Below are 20,552 nucleotides of genomic sequence, written 5' to 3' on the forward strand. Positions count from 1 at the left end.
ATCTGTTTTGGAGAGGCAAACCGTTCTCCTCCGTACTCTTCTGATTTTGTCTCTTCTGTTCAGAAGTCGACCGTTGTGAGCTGAACATGGGCTTTGTTAAGCTTTGAATCATTTGGGCCTCCTCCGCTCGGCCCACTTCCTTGATATCTCTAACATTCCCCCTCAAACTTGTGGTGGGTGGAGAGCCAACACCAAGTTTGTCTCTCAGTTCCATGAAAGCTCGTCGAGGCAAAGACTTAGTGAATATGTCTGCTAGTTGCTGTGTTGCAGGGATATGTCGAGTCTCTATCAGCCCCAGCGCCACTTGTTCTCTGATGTAGTGGTAGTCGGTATCGAAGTGCTTCGAGCGCTTGTGCATTGCCGGATTGGCACTTAGATAGACAGCAGAGAGGTTATCACATAGTAACATAGTGGCATGTGGTTGACTGATCCCAATGTCGCGTAGCAAGAAAGATATCCAAGCAATCTCCTGAGCCGTGGCACCAAGTGCTCTATACTCGGCCTCGGTGGAGGATCTTGAGACAGTAGCTTGCCGTTTTGCTGACCAAGAGAGAAGGTTTGGTCCAAGAAGTGTGCCAAAGCCTGTAGTTGATTTTCTTGTCTTCTTGCAACCTGCCCAGTCACTGTCACAATAAGCTGATAGAGTCAGTATAGATTGCTTCTTGATATGGAGACCAAGGCTTTGAGTTCCTTTGATGTATCTTAGTATGCGCTTCAGGAAACCAAAGTCAGCTTGAGTGGGAGCATGCATCCTTTGGCACACAAAGTTTACTGCATATTGTATATCAGGACGAGTGATGGTTAGATACTGCAGTTTCCCAGCTACACTCCTGAAGTACGTAGGTTCTGTAAATAAAGCTGACTCTTCATACTCCAGTCGTAGAGGAAGCGGTGTTGCCATAGGATTGCAGTCAGACATCGCAGTTTGATGAAGGATATCTCTGACATAAGCCGCTTGATGCAGAAACAGACCACCATCATACGACTCAATCTCAATACCAAGGAAGTAGCTCGGCTTCCCAAGATCTTTCATAGGAAATCTCTGTTTTAGGACTCCTAGTAAGTCTTGGAGAAGCCCCTCATCACTTCCAGTGAGTAAAATATCATCTACATACAGGAGCAACACCAGCGTCTTGTTGTTTTGATGATAGGTAAAGAGAGATGGATCAGACTTACTGCAACAGAAACCAAAGTCAATAAGAAACTCACTGAAAGTATCAAACCATGCCCGAGGTGCCTGTTTGAGTCCATACAGAGCCTTGGTGAGACGACAGACATGATTCGGCCTGTTAGGATCTTCAAAGCCAGGAGGTTGATACATGTAGACAGGTTCCTTCAACTCATCATGAAGAAACGCACTTGACACATCAAGTTGCCGTAGCGACCAACCTTTTGCTACTGCTACATTCAGTACCACACGTATGGTTGCTGTCCTCACCACAGGGCTGAATGTTTCTAGGTAATCAAGCCCCTCCTCCTGTTCATAACCTTTGGTAACAAGCCTAGCTTTAAGCTGCTTTACAGTTCCATCCGAATTGAACTTGACAGTAAAGACCCATCTGCTACTCAGTATGTTCATCTCAGGTGTTGCAGGGACCAGAGTCCAAGTATCTAACATGTGTATGTTAGTCATCTCTTCTCCAACTGCACCATTCCAGCCAGGATGCTTCATCGCTTCTGTTATGTTCTTTGGTATTTCAGGGACAAATTTAGATACCAAGAGAGCGTATCGGCTGTTTGGTTTCTGAATTCCAGACTTGGCTCTAGTAGTCATAGAATGAGTATTCTCCAGTGGAACTACCTGAGGAACTGGAGCTTCCATCTCCTGATAATTGTTGTCAGCTTCTTGGATTGGTGAAGGAGGAGGTGGTGGGATTGGAGCTGCAGTTACTGGATCAGGAGGAGGTGGAAGAATTCTTATACATCTCTCATCTGTTGGTATTGATGGAGAAGATGTTGCTGTCTGCCATGCTTTCAGAAGGGTGGACTCATATCTAGGAACGAGATGTTTGTAGTCTTCTTTAAACGGAAAGCATTTCTCATCAAACACCACATGGCGAGAGATGTAGACCTTACCAGTAGGAGCATACAGACATCTATAGCCTTTGTAGTTAGGACTGTAGCCGAGAAAGACACACTTCAATGATCTTGGTTCTAACTTGTGATCTGCAACCGGACGCAGGTAAGGATAACAAGCAGAGCCAAATACGCGGAGGTGAGAGTAGTCTGGTTTAGATTTCAGTAGTAGCTCAGCTGGAGACTTGCTTCCCTTCGATAGGCCAGGAAGGAAATTTCCAATATAAGATGCCGTATAGAAAGCTTCTACCCAGTGATTCAGAGGTAGGTGAGAATGGAACATCATGGATAATCCTAGTTCAGTGAGATGTCGGTGTTTTCTCTCTGCTAGACCATTCTGCTCTGGTGTATAGGGACATGAGACACGGTGTTGAATCCCATGATGACTGAGATGATCTCTGAACCTCTGATTAATATATTCCCCACCGCCATCTGACTGAAACACCTTGATCTTCCTGTCAAGTTGGTTTTCGACAAGCTTTTGAAAGGCAGTGAAGACTGATAGAAATTCTGTTTTATTATGTAAAGGAAAGAACCACGTATAACGAGTGTGTTCATCCACGAAAATTACATAATAACGGAACCCTTGATTAGATGCAACAGGTGAGGGTCCCCAAAGATCACTATGTATGCAATCTAATGGCTCAGAAACAGAAGAACTAGAATAGGAAAACTGAAGACGACTACTCTTTCCCATCTGGCAAGGCTCACAAATGGGAGATGTTCTGCTCTTATTCACTTTAATCTCCTTGCTGGCTTGAAGGTGCTGAAGAATTCTGAGGTTTGAGTGTCCTAAGCGATGGTGCCACACCGCCTCTGAAGCAGCTACATGACGGCTTGAGTAGAACGCAACAAACTCATCACTCTTCAGCATATATAACCCTTTAGTTCGTGGACCCTTTGACACCACTTTCTGAGTTTGGAGATCAATCACAGACACATTATGAGCATCAAAATAGACTCCACACGGGTAGTCATCACAGAGCTTAGACACTGACAGCAAAGATTTCTTAATATCTGGACAAACAAGAACTTCTTTTAAAGGAATTGTACCTGAACCAGAAGTGATGTTAGCGGCTCCAACATGAGTGATAGGAAGATATGATCCGTCTCCAACCATAACAGCATCGTTTCCTTCATAGGGATGAGCATTGTGGAGATTCTGAGTGGAGGATGTGACATGAGTCGTTGCTCCAGAGTCAGGATACCACTCCTTTCCACTCTCATCAGTCATCCTCAGGGCAGAGAAAGCATCATTGCTCTGGTAGTTATTGTCAAACCTGTTGTAGCACTTGAGCGCGGTATGACCAATACGACCACAAATCTGACATGTAGGCCTGTTACCAGAGCCTGTTGGAGTTGACTGATGCTGAGTGAAGCCACGACCTCTGGTTGAATATCCACCACGGCCTCTGAAGTAGCTGGATCTACCTCGTCCTCTCTGTTGAGGATTGTAAGTCGGAGCAGCTTGCTTGTGTTCTTGAGAGTTCTGGTACTGGTGAGTGTTGAACACCATCTGTGGAGAGACTGTGGCATTCTCTTCATATGACTTAAGCTTGGAGTCAAAGCCCTGAACTTCAGACACAACGTCGTTGAAGGTTGGCTGAGGGAACTTGGTGAGGGAGCTTTGAATAACGGTAGTGATAGGGTCATACTCCCTTCCAAGTCCATTGAGAAAGCCAAAGATCTTCATCGACTCATCAATAGGCTTCCCAATAGAACTCAAAGCATCACACATCGACTTGAACTCTCTACTGTAAACCGCAAGCGTCTTCCCTTTGTTGGTTAACAGCTGGAGATTGCGGCGTAACGTGAACTCACGAGCCAAGGAACTCTTGTTGAAGTTTTCCGCAAGCGAGAGCCAGATCTCTCTAGAGGTAGGGAGATTATGAACGTACCCTAGGACTTCCTCTGACAGGGTACCAAACAACCACGAACGCACTAGTTGATCAGAACAGAACCAGGACTCATACGCTGGGTTAGAGTTTTCGACATCAACACCATCTTGAACCACCGTTACAGTAGCCTCCGGTTGCGTCACACCTCCATTGACGAAGCCAACCAGCTTCTGACTGGACAATAAGGACTCGAACTGGGTCTTCCAGAGTAAGTAGTTCCCATCGTTGAGCTTGAGAGTAACAGAGCTCAGGATGTGAACGTTCTTCGGGAAGGGATAGGAATCTGCCATTTTCGACCTGTTAAGGTTTTGATGGCTCTGATACCATGTGAAAGAAACAAGAAGAAAGTATTTTCTCTGAATATAACTTCTCAACTTGATAAATTAAATAGGGTGATTACATTGGTTTATATACAAAGAGTCTAAACCCTAGGGACTCTCTCGATCTTTACACAACCTTATCTCTCCAGCTGGTAAAGCATAAAGCAGTCAATCACCCAAGGATAAGAACAGCTCAAATCTGTTTTGGAGAGGCAAACCGTTCTCCTCCGTACTCTTCTGATTTTGTCTCTTCTGTTCAGAAGTCGACCGTTGTGAGCTGAACATGGGCTTTGTTAAGCTTTGAATCATTTGGGCCTCCTCCGCTCGGCCCACTTCCTTGATATCTCTAACACTGACTAGGTATATGACTTATGATTTAACAGATTTTATCTTCCGAATGGAATATAAATACCATCAGTCGCAGTATATGACTGATTGTTTTATTATCTTTTATCACCGAAACTTCTAAATCTAGCATCAATCATCGTATTGTAATTGGTTGTAATTGATCTGGGATCACTTCGCAATCAAGACCCACTTGCTCTGGGTCGGCCAGGACAGCTAATCGTATATCCTCTGACGAAGAAGCTATTCCACGCCCACCACTTTGTTGTCTCTTCCCTTTCTCTTCCAAGTTAATTTCACTTGCTAGATAATCTTGAATTTTGTCCTTGTTTTGTTTTCCTGTATTTGCAACTTAGAAAACGTGAGAGAAACCCCATTTGTAACTCTATGTGGAAGTACGTTCCGAATGTATCAAATCTAGTTTCATTTTGCTAGGATTCTTTGCTTAGAGAGCAATAGCATGGCTTCTTTTTTTCTCCCACTTTCCTTGCATCCAACCTTCTATAGGGCTTGGGCCAATGTCTCCACAGCTTGGATCTGATTTTGCCATGTCACAGGCTCACATATATGATCAACAAGAGCAGCATTTCTGAAGTATTGGGCGCAATGCTTGCTTCTTTTGACTTGGGGAGTTTGCTATATGGAGACAATTTACTAAAGTTCAAAGATGTCACGCACATTGATCAACCTCGTGAAAGTTTGTATGGCAAATATATATTTTCACTAATTTCAGTATATTTGAATGGTAAATAAGAAGATCATCATGAAGTGCAACACAGCTGTGGGAAACAAAGAATCTGAAAACAAGACATGTGGAGATAAATAAAAGTGCAGGTCTTTGTTTGTGCTTATGTGGACCAGCTTTTCATCCTTTTTCACACTTTATTTCCTCAACCCTCCCACCAGAAAATTAATTTAACATGTCTTCTCTTTCAATCAAGACGCAGGATTAACTCTTATTAGATGTTGTTAAAGCAGCCCTAATTTCATTGGTATGGGAAGTTGAAGATGTAGTAAATATAATTAGTTTCCATGCATCAACCCAAGCCACCGCACTTAATGTTGATATTAGTATAATTTCTCATATTTATAGTAAGATCAATTATTCCGGATATATAACTTGTGGCGTATAGTGTATTGACATAATAATTTTACAATTAGTGGATATTTGAATTAAAATTTGTGTTCACAAATTTTAATTTCTATGATATGTGATTATGTATGCATGCAAAAGTGAACTAATTTACACACGTTTCCAAATTTGATTTTCTTGATCACATGACACAATTTCAACTAAACTAAAATTATTGATTGAATTTTCTAAAATTGAAATGTGAACTAGTTCAATAAGTTTCTTCTTCATCTCTCACCACATCCTAATGTCGTAACTAGTTGGTAATTGTTTGACTAATCTAGGGTTTTTGCAGACACACATTAATTAGTAACACCAATAACATCATCACAAAAGAAAATAGAGAAAATATATAAATGCAATAATGGGAGATGGGCCAAAGTTGCAGGTGGTGGGAGATAACATATGACAATGTCTCCAAATTAAGAGGCACCACCACACATACACACTCTATCTTTCTCTCTCTAGTAGTAGTAGGTTTGTGTTTTCTTTTATAAAATCGATATTTTCTTGGATTTTCATGTGAAATTAAACTTGATGGATGAAAGGAAACAGATGCACACACGTCACCACCACCACCACCATTTCTATTTCTCCCTCTTCTTCAATATCAATCTCATCTTGCACTCTAGTCTTTGCTGAAACAGTAAGCTCTTTAAATCCCTCCAGGTGAGTCTAAAATTAGATAATTTTTCCTCTTTAATTCCAAATTAAATAAGAACTGCAATGATGTTTTTTTTATTTGCATGCAATAGTTATGATTATAAGTAGGTTATTACAATTTAACAAATGTATCTTCTTTAGAGTCAGATTTTTACAATGGAGCATGGAGGAAACTGCAATGCAATTACTTCCACAACAATAACCTTAAAAGCAAAACCAAATACCAACCCGGATCCGAAAACCAAACCCGGTTCAGATTCATTCTTGATCAAGAAAGAAAACCAAAAACCAAGGACGCGTTCCAACCAAGCAGCCAAGTACGAGGAGTGTCAGAAGAACCACGCGGCCTTAACCGGAGGACACGTGGTGGATGGATGCTGCGAGTTCATGCCCGGAGGAGAAGAGGGCACTTCAGGTGCACTAAAATGCGCAGCCTGCAATTGCCACAGGAGTTTCCACCGGAAGGAAGTGTACGGACATAGAAACAGTACACAAGAAGAGCTGATATCTCCGACGTTTTACCGTAGTAGCAACTCGTACAAGGCGATCCAGCCACGTGGAGTGTATCCGACGGGTGAGATTGGACGGAGGACATCATCGTCGAGCGAGGATATGAAGAAGATATTGAACCAAAATAGTGATGGAAAAGGTTTGATGATGATTACGAGGAAGAAGAAGAGGGTTAGGACAAAGATTAATGAAGGACAAAAGAAGAAGATGAAGGAGTTTGCAGAGAGGCTAGGGTGGAGTATTCAAAAGAAAGATGAAGAAGAGATTGATAAGTTTTGTAGGACGGTGAATCTGAGGAGACAGGTATTCAAAGTGTGGATGCATAATAACAAGCAAGCAATGAAGAGGAATGGTAACATTTGTGACCTGCAAAATTAATAAATCCTGTTTTATTTTTTGCATTAAAATTGCTTTGAGTATGAAATCGTGACTAGATTATAGGATTGTAGGTGCAAATCTTGAAACCAGAAGCGTCTACCTATGCTCTGATTTATTGTCTCAATGTGCTATTTTCTTAAAAATTAGTTCGTGTGTGTGGTTACAATGAATTGATAAAGTTTGTACCTAAAACTAAGAACGCTATAGCAGGCAAAAGATTTAAAGGAATAACAAATCAGCTGGAATAGCTCAGTTGGTTAGAGCGTGTGGCTGTTAACCACAAGGTCGGAGGTTCGACCCCTTCTTCTAGCGTATTTTTTACATTAATTTGACTCTTTTAGTAATAAAAAAACTGAGACTTGATTATTGTAATTGTGGAAGTCAAAAAGCAAGAACTATGTTAATTTTGACTCTTCTAGCGTATTTGTTGCCACTAAAGGGTAAAGGCAGGGGTTAGATATATTATATATAGCAAGGAAGATAGCTAGAAAGCAGCACTTCTTGCCCAGGCCAGGACCGCAGGACGCACAACAAGGAGAAAGTTATGTTCTGCATTTGTCTTCTTCTTTCTCTGCACTCCTATCCACTCGTTTCTACCTCCCAATCCTAGCATAGAGTCGTAAGATGCAGACAAAAACACAAATATTTAGCTATATATGACCAAGTCTAACTTCAAAAGAGGCTCTAAACAAAAAGGGGAATATGATTTATATGATCAAACTCAGTCCTAGACGTTACGTCGATTTGGAAACAAGTGCTTCAGATGTTTCTTTGCAAATGATTTTTTAAGAGGTGTTTCCTTTGATCTTGTAGGTTAATTTCGACAAATTTGCAACGTTTTTTCTTCCTTCTAGGATAAATTGTTGGACCTGGATAAGACAAAGAAAGTTCGTTTTGCAACACGACAAGTTGAGTCTAAACTCTAATGACAGTGTCCATTTAATGAATTGTCTGAAAAAATGTAGACGTAATAGTCCGCATAAAACACTATTGAACGGCGATTAAATAGGAACAAAATGTATAGATCATGTGGGTGTAACACTAACACATCGGTTTTTATTAAATTATACACATATATAGTTTTGTTAGTTGTGGATATCTGCATATATATAAAAGTCAACAGATCTATAATATTTTCCTTTTCATATCACACAGCAAACTTGTCCTACGTACTCAAATAAACACAAGAACACACCTAACGAAAGGAACTCAACCTTTTCCCACAATACCACCATGTTTAGAGCCATGAGCACCAGAAAAATCCACGGCGGCTACGAAAAGCTCGTGGAAGAAGAACCGATATTGAAGAAGGGCACGAGCGTTCCGGCTAGTGTTTATGGTAATTCAAGAAACCCGGTTCAAGATGCGAAGACGCCGACGTCAAAACCAACAGGTGGTTCTGTTCGTCCTTTGCTAAATTTATTCAATGTTCGTTTTCAGAGGAAGAAGAAGAAGAGTTTGGGGACGGCGAAACCAACGGGTGGTTCTGTTCATCCTTTGCTAAGTTTATTTCGTTTTCAGAGGAAAAAGAAGAAGACCAAGAATAAGAAGAGTTTGGCTACGGCGAAACCAGAGTTTGCAAGGTATATGGAGTATGTGAAGGAAGGAGGTGTGCGGGATCCGAATTCTAACGCACCTGTGATTCATTACAGATAGAATCAATGAAGGAAGGATGAATAAAGACGTTCTATATTGTTTTATATATATGTATGAGGGAAAAAACCATTGTGAAGGATCCAACATGTAAATCGGTTGTCAAGAACCCTCATGAGTCCTATATTTTGTTTCTAAAGATATTTTCACTTTTTTGGGGATCTCTACAAACCTTTGCTTTATCAAGCTTTCTATTTGTACCTTTGTTCATTATCTTATAATGAACAATTCACATTTTATCATAAAAAGAAAAGTAAAAATAAAAAACAAAACCATTTCTGTGCTCCGATTCAAAAGATGGATCCCAACTATGAACTTGTCATTTTTACTAACTCATGTAGGGGTGAAGATCTATTTTCTCCTTCGGAACTATCATAGAGCAGAGATCAGTCCACACAGAGTTAAGATATCATTTTTCAGAAATCAGATTGTAAACGAATGTGAAAGTGTTGGTGGAATCGAAAGAGAGTATGAATAGAATGTGTATTCTCGTTGTAACTGGTTGTGTAATGTTGGTTGCTCTGATGAAAGTTATAGGTTAATTCATGTTTTTTTTGGTAATCTTAATTCATGTTGATTGCTCTCATGTTGTCACATGTGTGTTATCTTTCATGTTGTTGCTTTATATGTTGAATGGCTTTGTTATGTGGTAATGAAATGATGTTGTGTTATAAAGCCAAAAGAGATCTTAGATTAAATATAACCAACCTATGTCTTAGTCTTAGATGTTCATACATGAAAATGAGAAATTTGAACAATATATTTTAAATGTTCAAAGTAGAACAGAATGACATCCTCAATATCTGAAACAAACAGAATGACACATACAAAAGGAGAGAGACGGGTAAAACATGCTTTGATTTTATTTTATAAAGATATATTAATGAGAATCGAATACATTCGTTGTTGATTATATAGGAGGTCCATAGTTGTTTGCTTTGAATCATGTTCTAAATTCTAGATTTCTTAGCTTTTTAGCTATAAATTTAAAATAAAAGAAAGTTAAAAATGGCAAATGCATTTGATTTCTTCTTCTCACCAAACATTAAGAAGAGAAAGATAGTCTCCTCTTTTATAATTTTCTAAGAACAATTGTTTTTTATCAATTGTCTGAAAACTCTTTTGTTTGCATTGGGTCATGTTTAGGAATTGGCTCCAAAAAATATCAAATTCCAGATTAGGAGAAGACAAAAATAGTATTTACACATAGTATTTTAATTCAAAATGGGCTTTACAGATTCGTGAAAAGACAAATTGGGCCATGGGGTCAAAAGGTAATAAAACCAAAACTTGCTTTAGGACCTAATGTCGCCACGTCAACGCTTTTAAGACGTAACTGAATATTCGTGATAGGACAAGTTCATATAAGACCCACTTAGCAAGATCCCTTACACGACATCGTTTCATCTACTCTCGAAACCCTACCGTTGATTAATTTACACATAATACCCCCTCTTTATGGCGCCTACCTTCCTCGTTACGACGTTACCCATACCGCCAGAGGCTAAACTCGTCTTTTCAACTCTCTCTCTCTCTCTAAAACACACGTTTTATCTAAAATGTTCGACGACCAAGCGGAGATGATTAATTTAAAAATAAAGATAAAAAAAAAAACGAATCTGTTCAGAAACTGGTCGCCAAGAATAGGGGAAGCTTTTCAAAATCAAATAAAAGCGTGAGGTCTCTCGTTTGCATCTTCCTCCTCTTCCTCTCCATCTCTTATACGATGCCGTATCACTCTTCTACCAATCCTCTCGTCTAAACCAGGATCCACCGTTGGATCCGTTCACCTTCTTCCCCGTGGAGATCTCCTTCGCGCCTGAGGTAGTTGTTCTTTTGTTCCCCCTTTGCGTTTGAGAGATTCGATCGACTTCTCGACTTAGACCTCTTTGTTAGCTTCTAGATTCTCGATTTGTACGAGCTTAGTCCTCGTTTTTAGATTCTCGCGAGCTGTTTTCTTCATATACTCTTCGAGAAATCTCAGCTGAATGAAGTTTTCGTTAGGTATATAGCTTTGTGATTGCGACGGTGTTGATTGATTTGTACCTTCTCAATTAGCTGATTTGAACTTGTGATCCGTTAGATAATCCAAGAGTTTTCATGATGCAGAGCCACCATGCCTACTTTCTCTGCGATTGCTTTAGATAGAATGATAGAGCCAGGGGCATCCACATCTGCCAATACCACCATTCCAAGCACAAACTCTCATTATTATTATCCAAAGCCACCAATATCAAACGCGGATAAAGCTAAATCACTTAACGAGAGGAGGAGGACGTTCACTCGTCCTAAGATGTCACCTGCTCTCTACGCCACTCCTGACGCAATCCCGCTACCTAACTCCCCATCTTCCTTCCCGCCGTCGCCTTATATCATCAACCACAAGTCCCGCGGGCCGCCAAGGCTTTTGAAGAGCTCTTCCGAGGCTAATGTGGCTTCCCAGCAGAAGACAGTGGAAGATGAAGCTGCAGAGGTAAAGGCCTCACCTCGGAGGAAGTCTACTTCGTTCTCGTTTCCTGTAAGTGAGCCTACCGATGAGGATTTTGGTGGGGTTGTTGATGGTCCTTTTGGGAGTTGGTCCAATGGTTTAGAGCCTGTCACTGCCAAAGCGGAAAAGGAGAGTGAGTGTGAAGATTTCTATGACCCAGGTGAGTCAGCAAGCTTCACAAGTAACGCAGAGGTAGAGGTTGATGCTGGTGAGGAAGGCTCACAAAGACTTGCTACACCTGTGGGAGAGTTTTATGATGCTTGGGATGGTAAGTATCTTAATTTCACATTCTTGCTATGTTCTTATTGTTCCCGGGATAGTATGATCTGTCATATGTTAGAGTTCCTTATAATTTGTTGTTATTCCAGAACTATCAACGGACAGTGGAATGCAGAGTTCAGTTAACAACATTGAATCTGAACTAAGGGAGATAAGGCTGAGTTTACTAATGGAAATTGAGAAGAGAAAACAAACAGAGGAAGCTCTAGAGCAGATGCAAACACATTGGCTGAAGCTCCGTGAGCAGCTGGCCCAGGTCGGTGTGTTCGTTCCTATCGATCCTACCACGTCAACCAACAACATGAACCTATCGGAAGAACTACGTTGCCAACTCGAGGTTGCTAGGTTTGTCTCGGACTCTCTAAGCAGAGGTATGGCCAAGGCAGAGGCAGAGATGGCGATGGAATCAAGGCTCGAGACTAAGAACTTTGAGATTACAAGGTTGTCTGACCGTGTACACTACTACGAAGCCGTGAACCGAGAAATGTCGCAACGAAACCAAGAGGCCATAGGTAATAGAAAAAAATCAAATGATTCTTAGTCATTTCCGTCTTTCTTGTTTGTATGAATCTGATCTCCAGCTTTGTTGATATCAGAGGTGGCACGACGAAAGAGGCAGAAGAGAAAGAAGAGGCAGAGATGGATATGGGGATCAATCGCAGCAACCATCACTCTAGGAAGCGCGGCGTTGGCATGGTCTTACATTCCTACTGCATCAAAACCATCATCCGAAGTATCACAAACTCTTAAGGATGATTAAGTAAGCCTCTTGTCTTGCTTCCATAATGGGTGTTTGATATGAGCAAGAGAAATAAGATACAGGACGTTTAGCACACGCCTTGTGAATAGAAATATATACATGTTTGGTTATTGTTTTAACCGTTCAAGATGATGTATAGCTTCCAAGTAGCTGTAATACACATGTTTTTTTTTATTACGGTGGCATACTTAAGTGGAAGCCACATTCACTAATATTTTGGTTCGTGTTACCTGTTATTAACATTCAATGTTAGCTCTCTAGTCTAAGGTGCTTGACCTTGCTATGTTTGGGGAACTAATTAAAGAATGCGAATATGCAATTTTTAAAAATTGATACAATTTTGAGTACGTTTTTTTGCGTACAATGTTGATGTAAGTTTTCCTTTTGCTCATCTATCGTTTCTGAACCAGTTAAGTACAACGAAAATTGCAAAAGCTAGTGTAAGTGCAGCTGCAACCAGAAACACAGATGTTTGGAGTAATATAGATGATTCGAAGGCTTCAAGGAGAAGCGAGTTCCACGTTGTGTACCAGAAGATGCAGAAACCAGAACCCACGATTGCACCAACCACCACTTGACTGCTTGTGTGAAGCTTCTGAGAAACCCTTAACCATATCTGCACACATCATTTTTTGCAACATTTAAATAATTGTTACAAAGCATTTGCATAAGGGATTACACATCATGTGAATTGAAACACTTACAAAATATGAACCCGTCGCGATGATGAGGCAGCTAAGGAACAGAGAGACTTTACTGGTTCCAAACCATTCCATAACTGTAGAATAACAATACGATCCATTTGTGTTAACAGTACCATGCATGCTAGTGAAAACAATTGATTTAACTATTTTCCAATTTTTTGTTTTTAGTTACTTACCAGACAAAACAGCAAATAGAGATATGTAAGAAATGGACTGGGCGTGACTAGATGGCATCCCGGGATCAGTTCGCGAGGTAGTAGCAGGTCTCGCTTGGTTAAGTATACGTTTGAGTACTACACAGAGAGTTGCATTCGAAACGGATCCAATGATTCCCCACAAGGCTGTACCATCATGCCTCAGAAGAATGATGGAAGCAAACAGAATAAACACAACCCATTTGCTCTGTCATTAAATTGAAACTCAATAAGAAACACGAAATGAATAAGATGCATTTCATGCTAACATGTTGCGTGTATCAAGGAGATTCCTTTTCACTTACAAGACGATTAACAATGGCTTCAATCCCACGACCCGCGACCATCTCGTACCGGAGCTCTGGAGACCCTTTGATGGATGCTTTTTGCTCGACCAACACAAACTGTTGTTCCCTTCCGTCTCTGCGAGCAAATCTTTTAACTAAGACGGCCATAAATCTAACGCAGGCAAACAGTTTGAATTGCGGAGGAGAGAAGACGCTATCATTACCAAAAAGGGAAACAAATTCAACGTAAGATTAAAAATGTTTTTGAACGCTACAAAATAAGTAAGATGGAATCCTAACGAGACGAATAAAAAAAAAACCTGAGAGGGCTTTATTCAATCTTCATCCTTCACGTGTTTGCTTGATATGGAATTGTAGACCTTTCGCGCATTTTAATTTATACTTGTTGGATTCTTCTTCAGTTCGTCATCCACGTGGTATTTTGTCGAGTCAACGGTAAACCAATGATGGAGTAAACTAATGGAATTTTTTTATTACAATGTTCACATGTGCTTTTTATCTTCATAGAAAAATACAATGCATTTTCAGCAGGGGTTATTAGTCTTATGTTTTTAATGGATTTGAAAATTCAAACGACATTCAGTAATAATTTTAGTATGATTTTAAAATATATATTTAAATCATGTGTGTTATTGGTTCTATTATTTATAATTTTTAATCCAATCATATAGATTTACAAATAAATTTTATTCCGTAAAAGATTTGAGTGGATTTTTTTGCTAAAAATATAAAGGCTTAAATTCAAAGAAAAATGTCAACATTTTTATATACTAATTAAAACAAACATGTTAGATGTGTAAATAAATATATTTTACTTGAATTTATAAATCCTATATGGATTCTTCAACCAATTAAAATGCATGAAACTATAATTAGCATTAGTGGTTTGATATCATTTAATTATATACAGACTCTATTAATATCAAAATTGGTATTAATAAGTTTATGATTCTATTAAAATCTAGTGTTTACTAATACTTGAGTTTTAAACAATTGAACTCATTAAAAAAACTTTCAAAAGACTATATATATATATCTTCTAGATTCCTAAAAGCAATATGTATAATATTTATATAGATGTTTTTAACATACAAAACATTTTGCAGTTCTTTACAAATTTAACAATTCTCTCAATTCTTAAAATCAATAAACTCTATATAAAATCAACAAACTTAATCTCACCAAAGAACTTTTCCAAGAGATGGTTTCTCAAGGTGCTCATCCTGATATTATGACTTATGATATTTTACTGGATGGGTTATGTGACAATGGAGAACTAGAAAAGGCATTGGAATTACTTGATCAAATGCACAAGAGTGAGATGGATCTTGATATTATTATCTATAATATCATCATTCACGAGATTTGCAATGCTAGTAAGGTTGATAATACTTGAGATATATTCTGTAGCATCTCTTTCAAAGGAGTGAAGCCTGATGTCAAAACATAAATACACTACAATGATTGGAGAACACTATGTAAGAAAGGCTTGTTGTCTAAAGCGGACATGTTGTTTAGGAAAATGGGAGAGGGTGGGATTGTGCCAAATGATTGCACGTACAAACACACTAATCCTAGATCATCTCCGAGTCCATAAGCAATTCAGTTGAAGAGGTGTGGCTTCACTAAAGATGCTTACCATAGAGATGGTTATGGATATGTTATTTGATGGTAGATTGGACAAAAGATTTTTGGATATGCTTTCATGGCAAAGATTGGTTACGTTCTTTTGCCTTGGTTATTGTTTTAACCGTTCAAGAAGCTGTAATACACATGTTTCTTTTTTTTTGCGGAGGCATACTAAAGTGGAAGCCACCTTCACTAATATCTTGGTTCGTGTTACCTGTTATTAACTTTCAATGTTAGCTCTCTAGTCTCAGATGCTTGACCTTGCTATGTTTCGGGAAGTAATTAAAGAATGCGAATGTGGAATTCTTTAAAAAAAATAGGAGTACAATTTTGAGCAAGTTTTTTTGCTCATTTATCGTTTCTGAACCAGTTAAGTACAACATGGGTTGCAAAAGCTAGTGTAAGTGCAGCTGCAACCAGAAATACAGATGTTTGGAGTAATAGAGACGACTCAAAGGCTTCAAGGAGAAGCGAGTTCCACGTTGTGTACCAGAAGATGCAGAAAACAGAACCCACGATTGCACCAACAACAACTTGACTGCTTGTGTGAAGCTTCTGAGAAACCCTTAACCGTATCTGCACATATCAAGTTTTTGCAACATTGTAAGCATTTGCATAGGAAGGGGATTACAAAACATGTGAACTTAAACACTTACAAAATATGAACACGACGCGAGTATGAGGCAGCAAAGGAACATAGAGACTTTGCTGGTTCCAAGCCATTCCAAAACTGTAGAATAACAATATGATCCAATTAGTCTTAACAGTACCATTCTAATGAAGAAAATTGATGACTAGTTCCAATGTTCTTTTTTTAATTACTTACCAGACAAAACAGCAAAGACAGATATGAAAGAGATAGACTGGGCGTGAGTAGATGGCATCCCGGGATCAGTTCGCGAGGTTGTAGCAGGTCTCGCTTGGTTAAGCATACGCTTCAGCACCAGGGAAAGAGCCGAATTCGAAACGGATCCAATGATTCCCCACAAAGCTGCACCATCATGCCTCAGAAGAATGATGGAAGCAAACAGAATAGACACAACCCATTTGCTCTGTCTCAATAAGAAACATACACACAACACGAAATGAATATACTTTAAAAAAAGAGGCATTTCATCGAACATGTTGCGTGCATCAAGGAGATTCCTTTTACTAACCAGACTATTAACAATTGCTTCAATCCCACGACCGGTTACCATCTCGTACCGGAGCTCTGGAGACCCATTGATGGAAGCTTCTTGCTCGACCGACCCAGATTGTTCGCTTCCGTCTCTGCGAGCAAATTTTTTGACTAAAACGGCCATAGATCTAGCGCGGGAAACAGATAAAGGAACTATAGCTCCGATCGAACGAACTATAGCTCCGATCAGTTTGAATGGCGGAGGAGGCGAGAAGAAAACAAAGTCAACGTAAGTTTCCGTCGGAAAGGTGGAAACTTTTAAGATGGAATCGTGAGGCGGCGACGAAGAAAGAGATTGCAAATCAATAAAGAAAAGAATCTGAGAGGGCTTCTTCAATCTTCTCCCCCCTCCTTCACGTTTGTGCTTGTTCGATTCTTCTTCAGTTCTTCATCCACGTGGGCATTTTGTTGAGTCAACGGTAAACCAATGATGAAGTTAAACTAAAATGGGTTTCTTTTATAATCATGTCCACATGTGCTTTCTAATATCGAAATTATTTTAGAATATCTTCATAGAAAATACAATTTTGTAGTGTTAATGAGAGTTGAATTTCTGATGGTTGTTTAAAAAAATAAGCATGGATTATTGGCTTATCTTTTTTAGTAGATTTAAAAAAAGCAAACGACATTCAGTTTTTTTTTCTATGATTTTAAAATCTATGTTATAATCATGTGTTGTTGGTTATATGATTTATAAATTATTAAATTATAATCTAAACCATGTGTTATTCAATCATATAGATTTACAAATAAATTTTATTCCATAATAGATTTGAGTGGATTTTTTTGGTTAAATATACAATGACTTAAATACAAAGAAAAATCTTCAGTTTTTTAAATACTAATTAAAATCAACATGTTAGATTTGTAAATAATAAATGTTACTTGGATTTATAAATCATATAAGTATTCTTTAATCAATTAAAATGCATGAAAATATAATTAGCGGTATTGGTTTGATGATTATTTAATTATATACAGACTCTATTAATTCAAAAATTAGTTTTAATAATTTTATGATGCTATTAAAATCTGGTGTTACTGAGACTTGATTTTAATAGACATTATTGGTTCTATGAACTCATAAAAAACTTTCAAAAGACTATATATATGTATATATCTTCAAGATTCTTAAAGCAACATGTATTATATTTTAATAGATTTTTAATGATCATTTGAAAAAAAAATCATTGTATTAAAAAATATATAATGAAGGTAATGGTTAAAGAGTCCATCATTTGAAAAAAAAAATTGTATTCTATTTTGGCAAATACCTTCTTATATAGCATTAAAACATGTTTCTATTTCAAAAGTAATGGGAAATTTTCAAAATAACATTTATCAAACAAAAAAGGCTAAATTACTCTAAATCCTAAACTTTAATTTTAATCCTCTCTTCAAATACTAAATCAGATATTATAATTACTAAACCTTAAATCTAAATATAAAATACATATTTATTGTTTAATTTATTATTTCTATCTTTAGAATATATTTTTTTTTGAACGTAGTATTTTTTTTTGATAAAAAAAAAAAAAAAAAAAAAAAAAAAATAATATATTTATTTTTGACATGTTTAATCAATCTTACGGTTATATATACGGGTATATTTTGTCTTTTACTCTTCAACAAATGTTCTATTGAATTTTTTCACTTTGTTATATTTTTTTTAGAACAAAATCATGTTTTAATGTTATTTAAGAGTATTTTTTCTGTATAAATAAATTTTTGCACTGTACTATATCTACTTTGTTTGATTTACACAGTTTAATTTTTTTTTTGTAACAAAAAAAAGATTAAATTGTGTAAATCAAACAAAGTAGTTAGCACAGTGCAAAACTTTATTTATTCTTCTCCATTCCATTCCAAGTCTTTAAAGCTCTATTATTATCTCCTAAACTATTCATGGTATATACGGTTGTAGTCTGTCTAAAAACAAAAACAAATAATCCTGGTGACATCAAATTTGAAATCCACCAAAGATTTGCATTTATTTCATCCAAGCTTTTTCACATAATTCCATAAAATAAATGAAGATGAAAATGGTATACATTGGTTAAGAGCATTTCCAACCCATCTCTATTTCTACCTCTATAATAGCATTTAGAGGCAAAACCACTCCAACCCATCTCTATTTTTGCGTCTAAAATAGAGATTGCTATTTTCTCCTCTATTTATAGAGGAAGAAATAACATTCCTCTATATTTTACTCTATATGTAGAGATCTCTATTTTAGAGAAATACATTGGAGTAAAACCCACTTCTATTATAGAGTTCCTTTATTTTAGAAGTAAAAATAGAGAAATACATTGGAAATGGTGTAAGTATGGGTGAGAGTGGATAACAATGGGCGGAATGACGATTGCCACGGGTTTATACGAGATGAAAACTTTGTGTATATAATTTCTAGTGAGATGTATATTTAATCAAGATCATGATGCGTCTATCAATGTGTAAAACTCAATCTTGAAAGTACAGTTATGGCAGAGATTGACGATGACCCAGTTCAAGTTTAGAAATTTAAACAAACGTTACGATGTATGGAAAAAAACATGGTGTCGCTTTATGTCAAATCACTCCTGAATATCATGATGATGTTTCCATCTCTGGGCTGTAATCAAATCAATGTATCTATGTCAGTATAGCTCGAGTAGTGGTCAAAGATTAAATGAGGACTCCGAACAAGTGAACCATATAACTGCTTCTTTCCTTTTTTTTTTTATTTATACAATAAGGATTTTCAAAATATCTTAGTAAAAAATACTTTTCAAAATAGTATACGAATTTCCACATGTTGTATAGTACTAAAAATGTCTCGATTTCTAGAATTTGTTTTATCCTACGGTCTGTGTATATTAATGAAAAAAGTTGTTGCCAGGCGGGTGAGGCGTGCAGGTATGCGGTTCGTATGAACAAATAAAAACGCAAGTAAGTGGAACTTGTGGGCAGAAGAAACTAAAGGAAGATCAAACTAAAGCTATGGGTCGACCAATCTTTATATCCACTATGTATTTATTTCCATTTTTATCAATGTTGCTTCTAATTATAAATTGAAGCGACTCAAAGCATTCTTTGGATCCTTTAGCCGAATATCTTTACATTTGGCCTCACCTAATATATTAATTCATGCCCACCAACGGAAATAGTGTCTGTTTCTCTTTGTTAATGGTGTGTCTGTTTGATTTGTATATGTTATATATGCAATTTAGTTAGTCATCTTCATAAACTTTAGATACTTTTATACGACAATCCAATGTGCTGTATATTATTAGATTGTAAAAGAATACAGTGTGAAAAGATATAAACTAAAGAGATAGATGCGAATATATTCGGACAACACTTTTCATGTGTGACAACTTACAATTTTGGTTTTCTTTGAACTTGCTTTTTCGGTAGTCTAGTTCAATTCCAACATAGTGTATATGGTTAAATGTGAGAGATCCATCTAAAAATATATATTTTCCTGTTAACCAAAGCACTATAACGAACATGTTTTATCAAATTTCTCACAATCAAAATAACAAAAATGAAATTTATTAAAATTTGAGTAATGTTTTCCAAACAAGAAATTCTGAATTTTTTTAAAAAGTCTATCAACATGTGCCATTATATAAATGGATTATTTTACGTTGAAAGTATATTAGTAAGTAATATTAATATATGTGCCCAAAAAAATAATATATAATGTGAAATAATTATTTATTTTTTTGGATAAACTCTATCGGCTGATCCGGTCGACTTCGGGAAAAACGCACTTAATGCTACAGAGTGGACTGGCTACCACACTACATGATCCAAGTTTAGAATACCTTCTAACTAATATCAGAGGATGAACTGATCATATGTTACGATCTACCATGTAAACCACTTGGACCGAACCGATTTGTGGAAGTTATTCACTATTAAGAATGCTCTAAAATAAGTAAATGACAGAAACCTATAAGAATTTCGAAGGGAGATTTTGGGTTTAAATCAATTTAAAATAGAACGTAGAGAAGAGTTTGGACTGTGGGCTTCCAGACAAAGTCCGTAGAT

The 20,552-nt window shown here is 37.5% G+C and overlaps 4 protein-coding genes, 1 non-coding gene and 1 pseudogene across 9 annotated transcripts; 4 read left to right on the forward strand and 2 right to left on the reverse strand.

Annotated features, from left to right (window-relative positions):
- The first annotated feature begins 6,163 nt into the window (after positions 1-6,163).
- LOC106359529 (zinc-finger homeodomain protein 7-like) lies at positions 6,164-7,507 on the forward strand. 3 transcript variants are annotated; one of them, XM_013799211.3, is made up of 2 exons: positions 6,164-6,417; positions 6,576-7,507. In XM_013799211.3, exons 1-2 carry the CDS (start codon positions 6,313-6,315, stop codon positions 7,320-7,322), a joined length of 852 nt encoding a protein of 283 aa, XP_013654665.1. In that variant the 5' UTR covers positions 6,164-6,312; the 3' UTR covers positions 7,323-7,507. The 3 variants fall into 3 exon arrangements, with proteins under 3 accessions (XP_013654665.1, XP_013741256.1, XP_013741257.1); XM_013885802.3 differs by having other exon boundaries at positions 6,194-6,440; XM_013885803.3 differs by having other exon boundaries at positions 6,194-6,440; positions 6,582-7,507.
- A 53-nt stretch (positions 7,508-7,560) lies between these two features.
- Positions 7,561-7,634, forward strand: TRNAN-GUU. The gene has a single exon. It is a non-coding gene; the product is annotated as a tRNA-Asn (tRNA).
- Positions 7,635-8,567: 933 nt separating this feature from the next.
- LOC106359528 lies at positions 8,568-8,978 on the forward strand. The gene has a single exon (XM_013799208.3). The coding sequence runs from the start codon at positions 8,568-8,570 to the stop codon at positions 8,976-8,978; it is 411 nt and encodes a 136-aa protein (XP_013654662.2).
- Positions 8,979-10,538: 1,560 nt separating this feature from the next.
- BNAA03G41040D lies at positions 10,539-12,785 on the forward strand. Of its 3 annotated transcripts, none has more exons than XM_013881588.3 (4): positions 10,539-10,799; positions 11,085-11,731; positions 11,832-12,254; positions 12,339-12,785. In XM_013881588.3, the coding sequence occupies exons 2-4, from the start codon at positions 11,092-11,094 to the stop codon at positions 12,500-12,502; spliced, it is 1,227 nt and encodes a 408-aa protein (XP_013737042.1). In that variant the 5' UTR covers positions 10,539-10,799; positions 11,085-11,091; the 3' UTR covers positions 12,503-12,785. The 3 variants fall into 3 exon arrangements, with proteins under 3 accessions (XP_013737042.1, XP_013737044.1, XP_022572430.1); XM_013881590.3 differs by having other exon boundaries at positions 10,556-10,802; XM_022716709.2 differs by having other exon boundaries at positions 10,563-10,799; positions 11,059-11,731.
- Positions 12,786-12,890: 105 nt separating this feature from the next.
- Positions 12,891-15,624, reverse strand: LOC106440018 (annotated as a pseudogene).
- Positions 15,625-16,963, reverse strand: LOC106440019 (lipid phosphate phosphatase epsilon 1, chloroplastic). Its single transcript, XM_013881593.3, has 4 exons — positions 16,495-16,963; positions 16,164-16,389; positions 15,994-16,067; positions 15,625-15,913 (listed from the first exon to the last, which is right to left on the reverse strand). Exons 1-4 carry the CDS (start codon positions 16,639-16,641, stop codon positions 15,686-15,688), a joined length of 675 nt encoding a protein of 224 aa, XP_013737047.1. The 5' UTR covers positions 16,642-16,963; the 3' UTR covers positions 15,625-15,685.
- Positions 16,964-20,552: the final 3,589 nt, after the last annotated feature.

The sequence above is a fragment of the Brassica napus genome, chromosome A3 (genome assembly GCF_020379485.1).
Source record: "Brassica napus cultivar Da-Ae chromosome A3, Da-Ae, whole genome shotgun sequence".
In the NCBI taxonomy this organism is placed as follows: Eukaryota; Viridiplantae; Streptophyta; class Magnoliopsida; order Brassicales; family Brassicaceae; genus Brassica; species Brassica napus.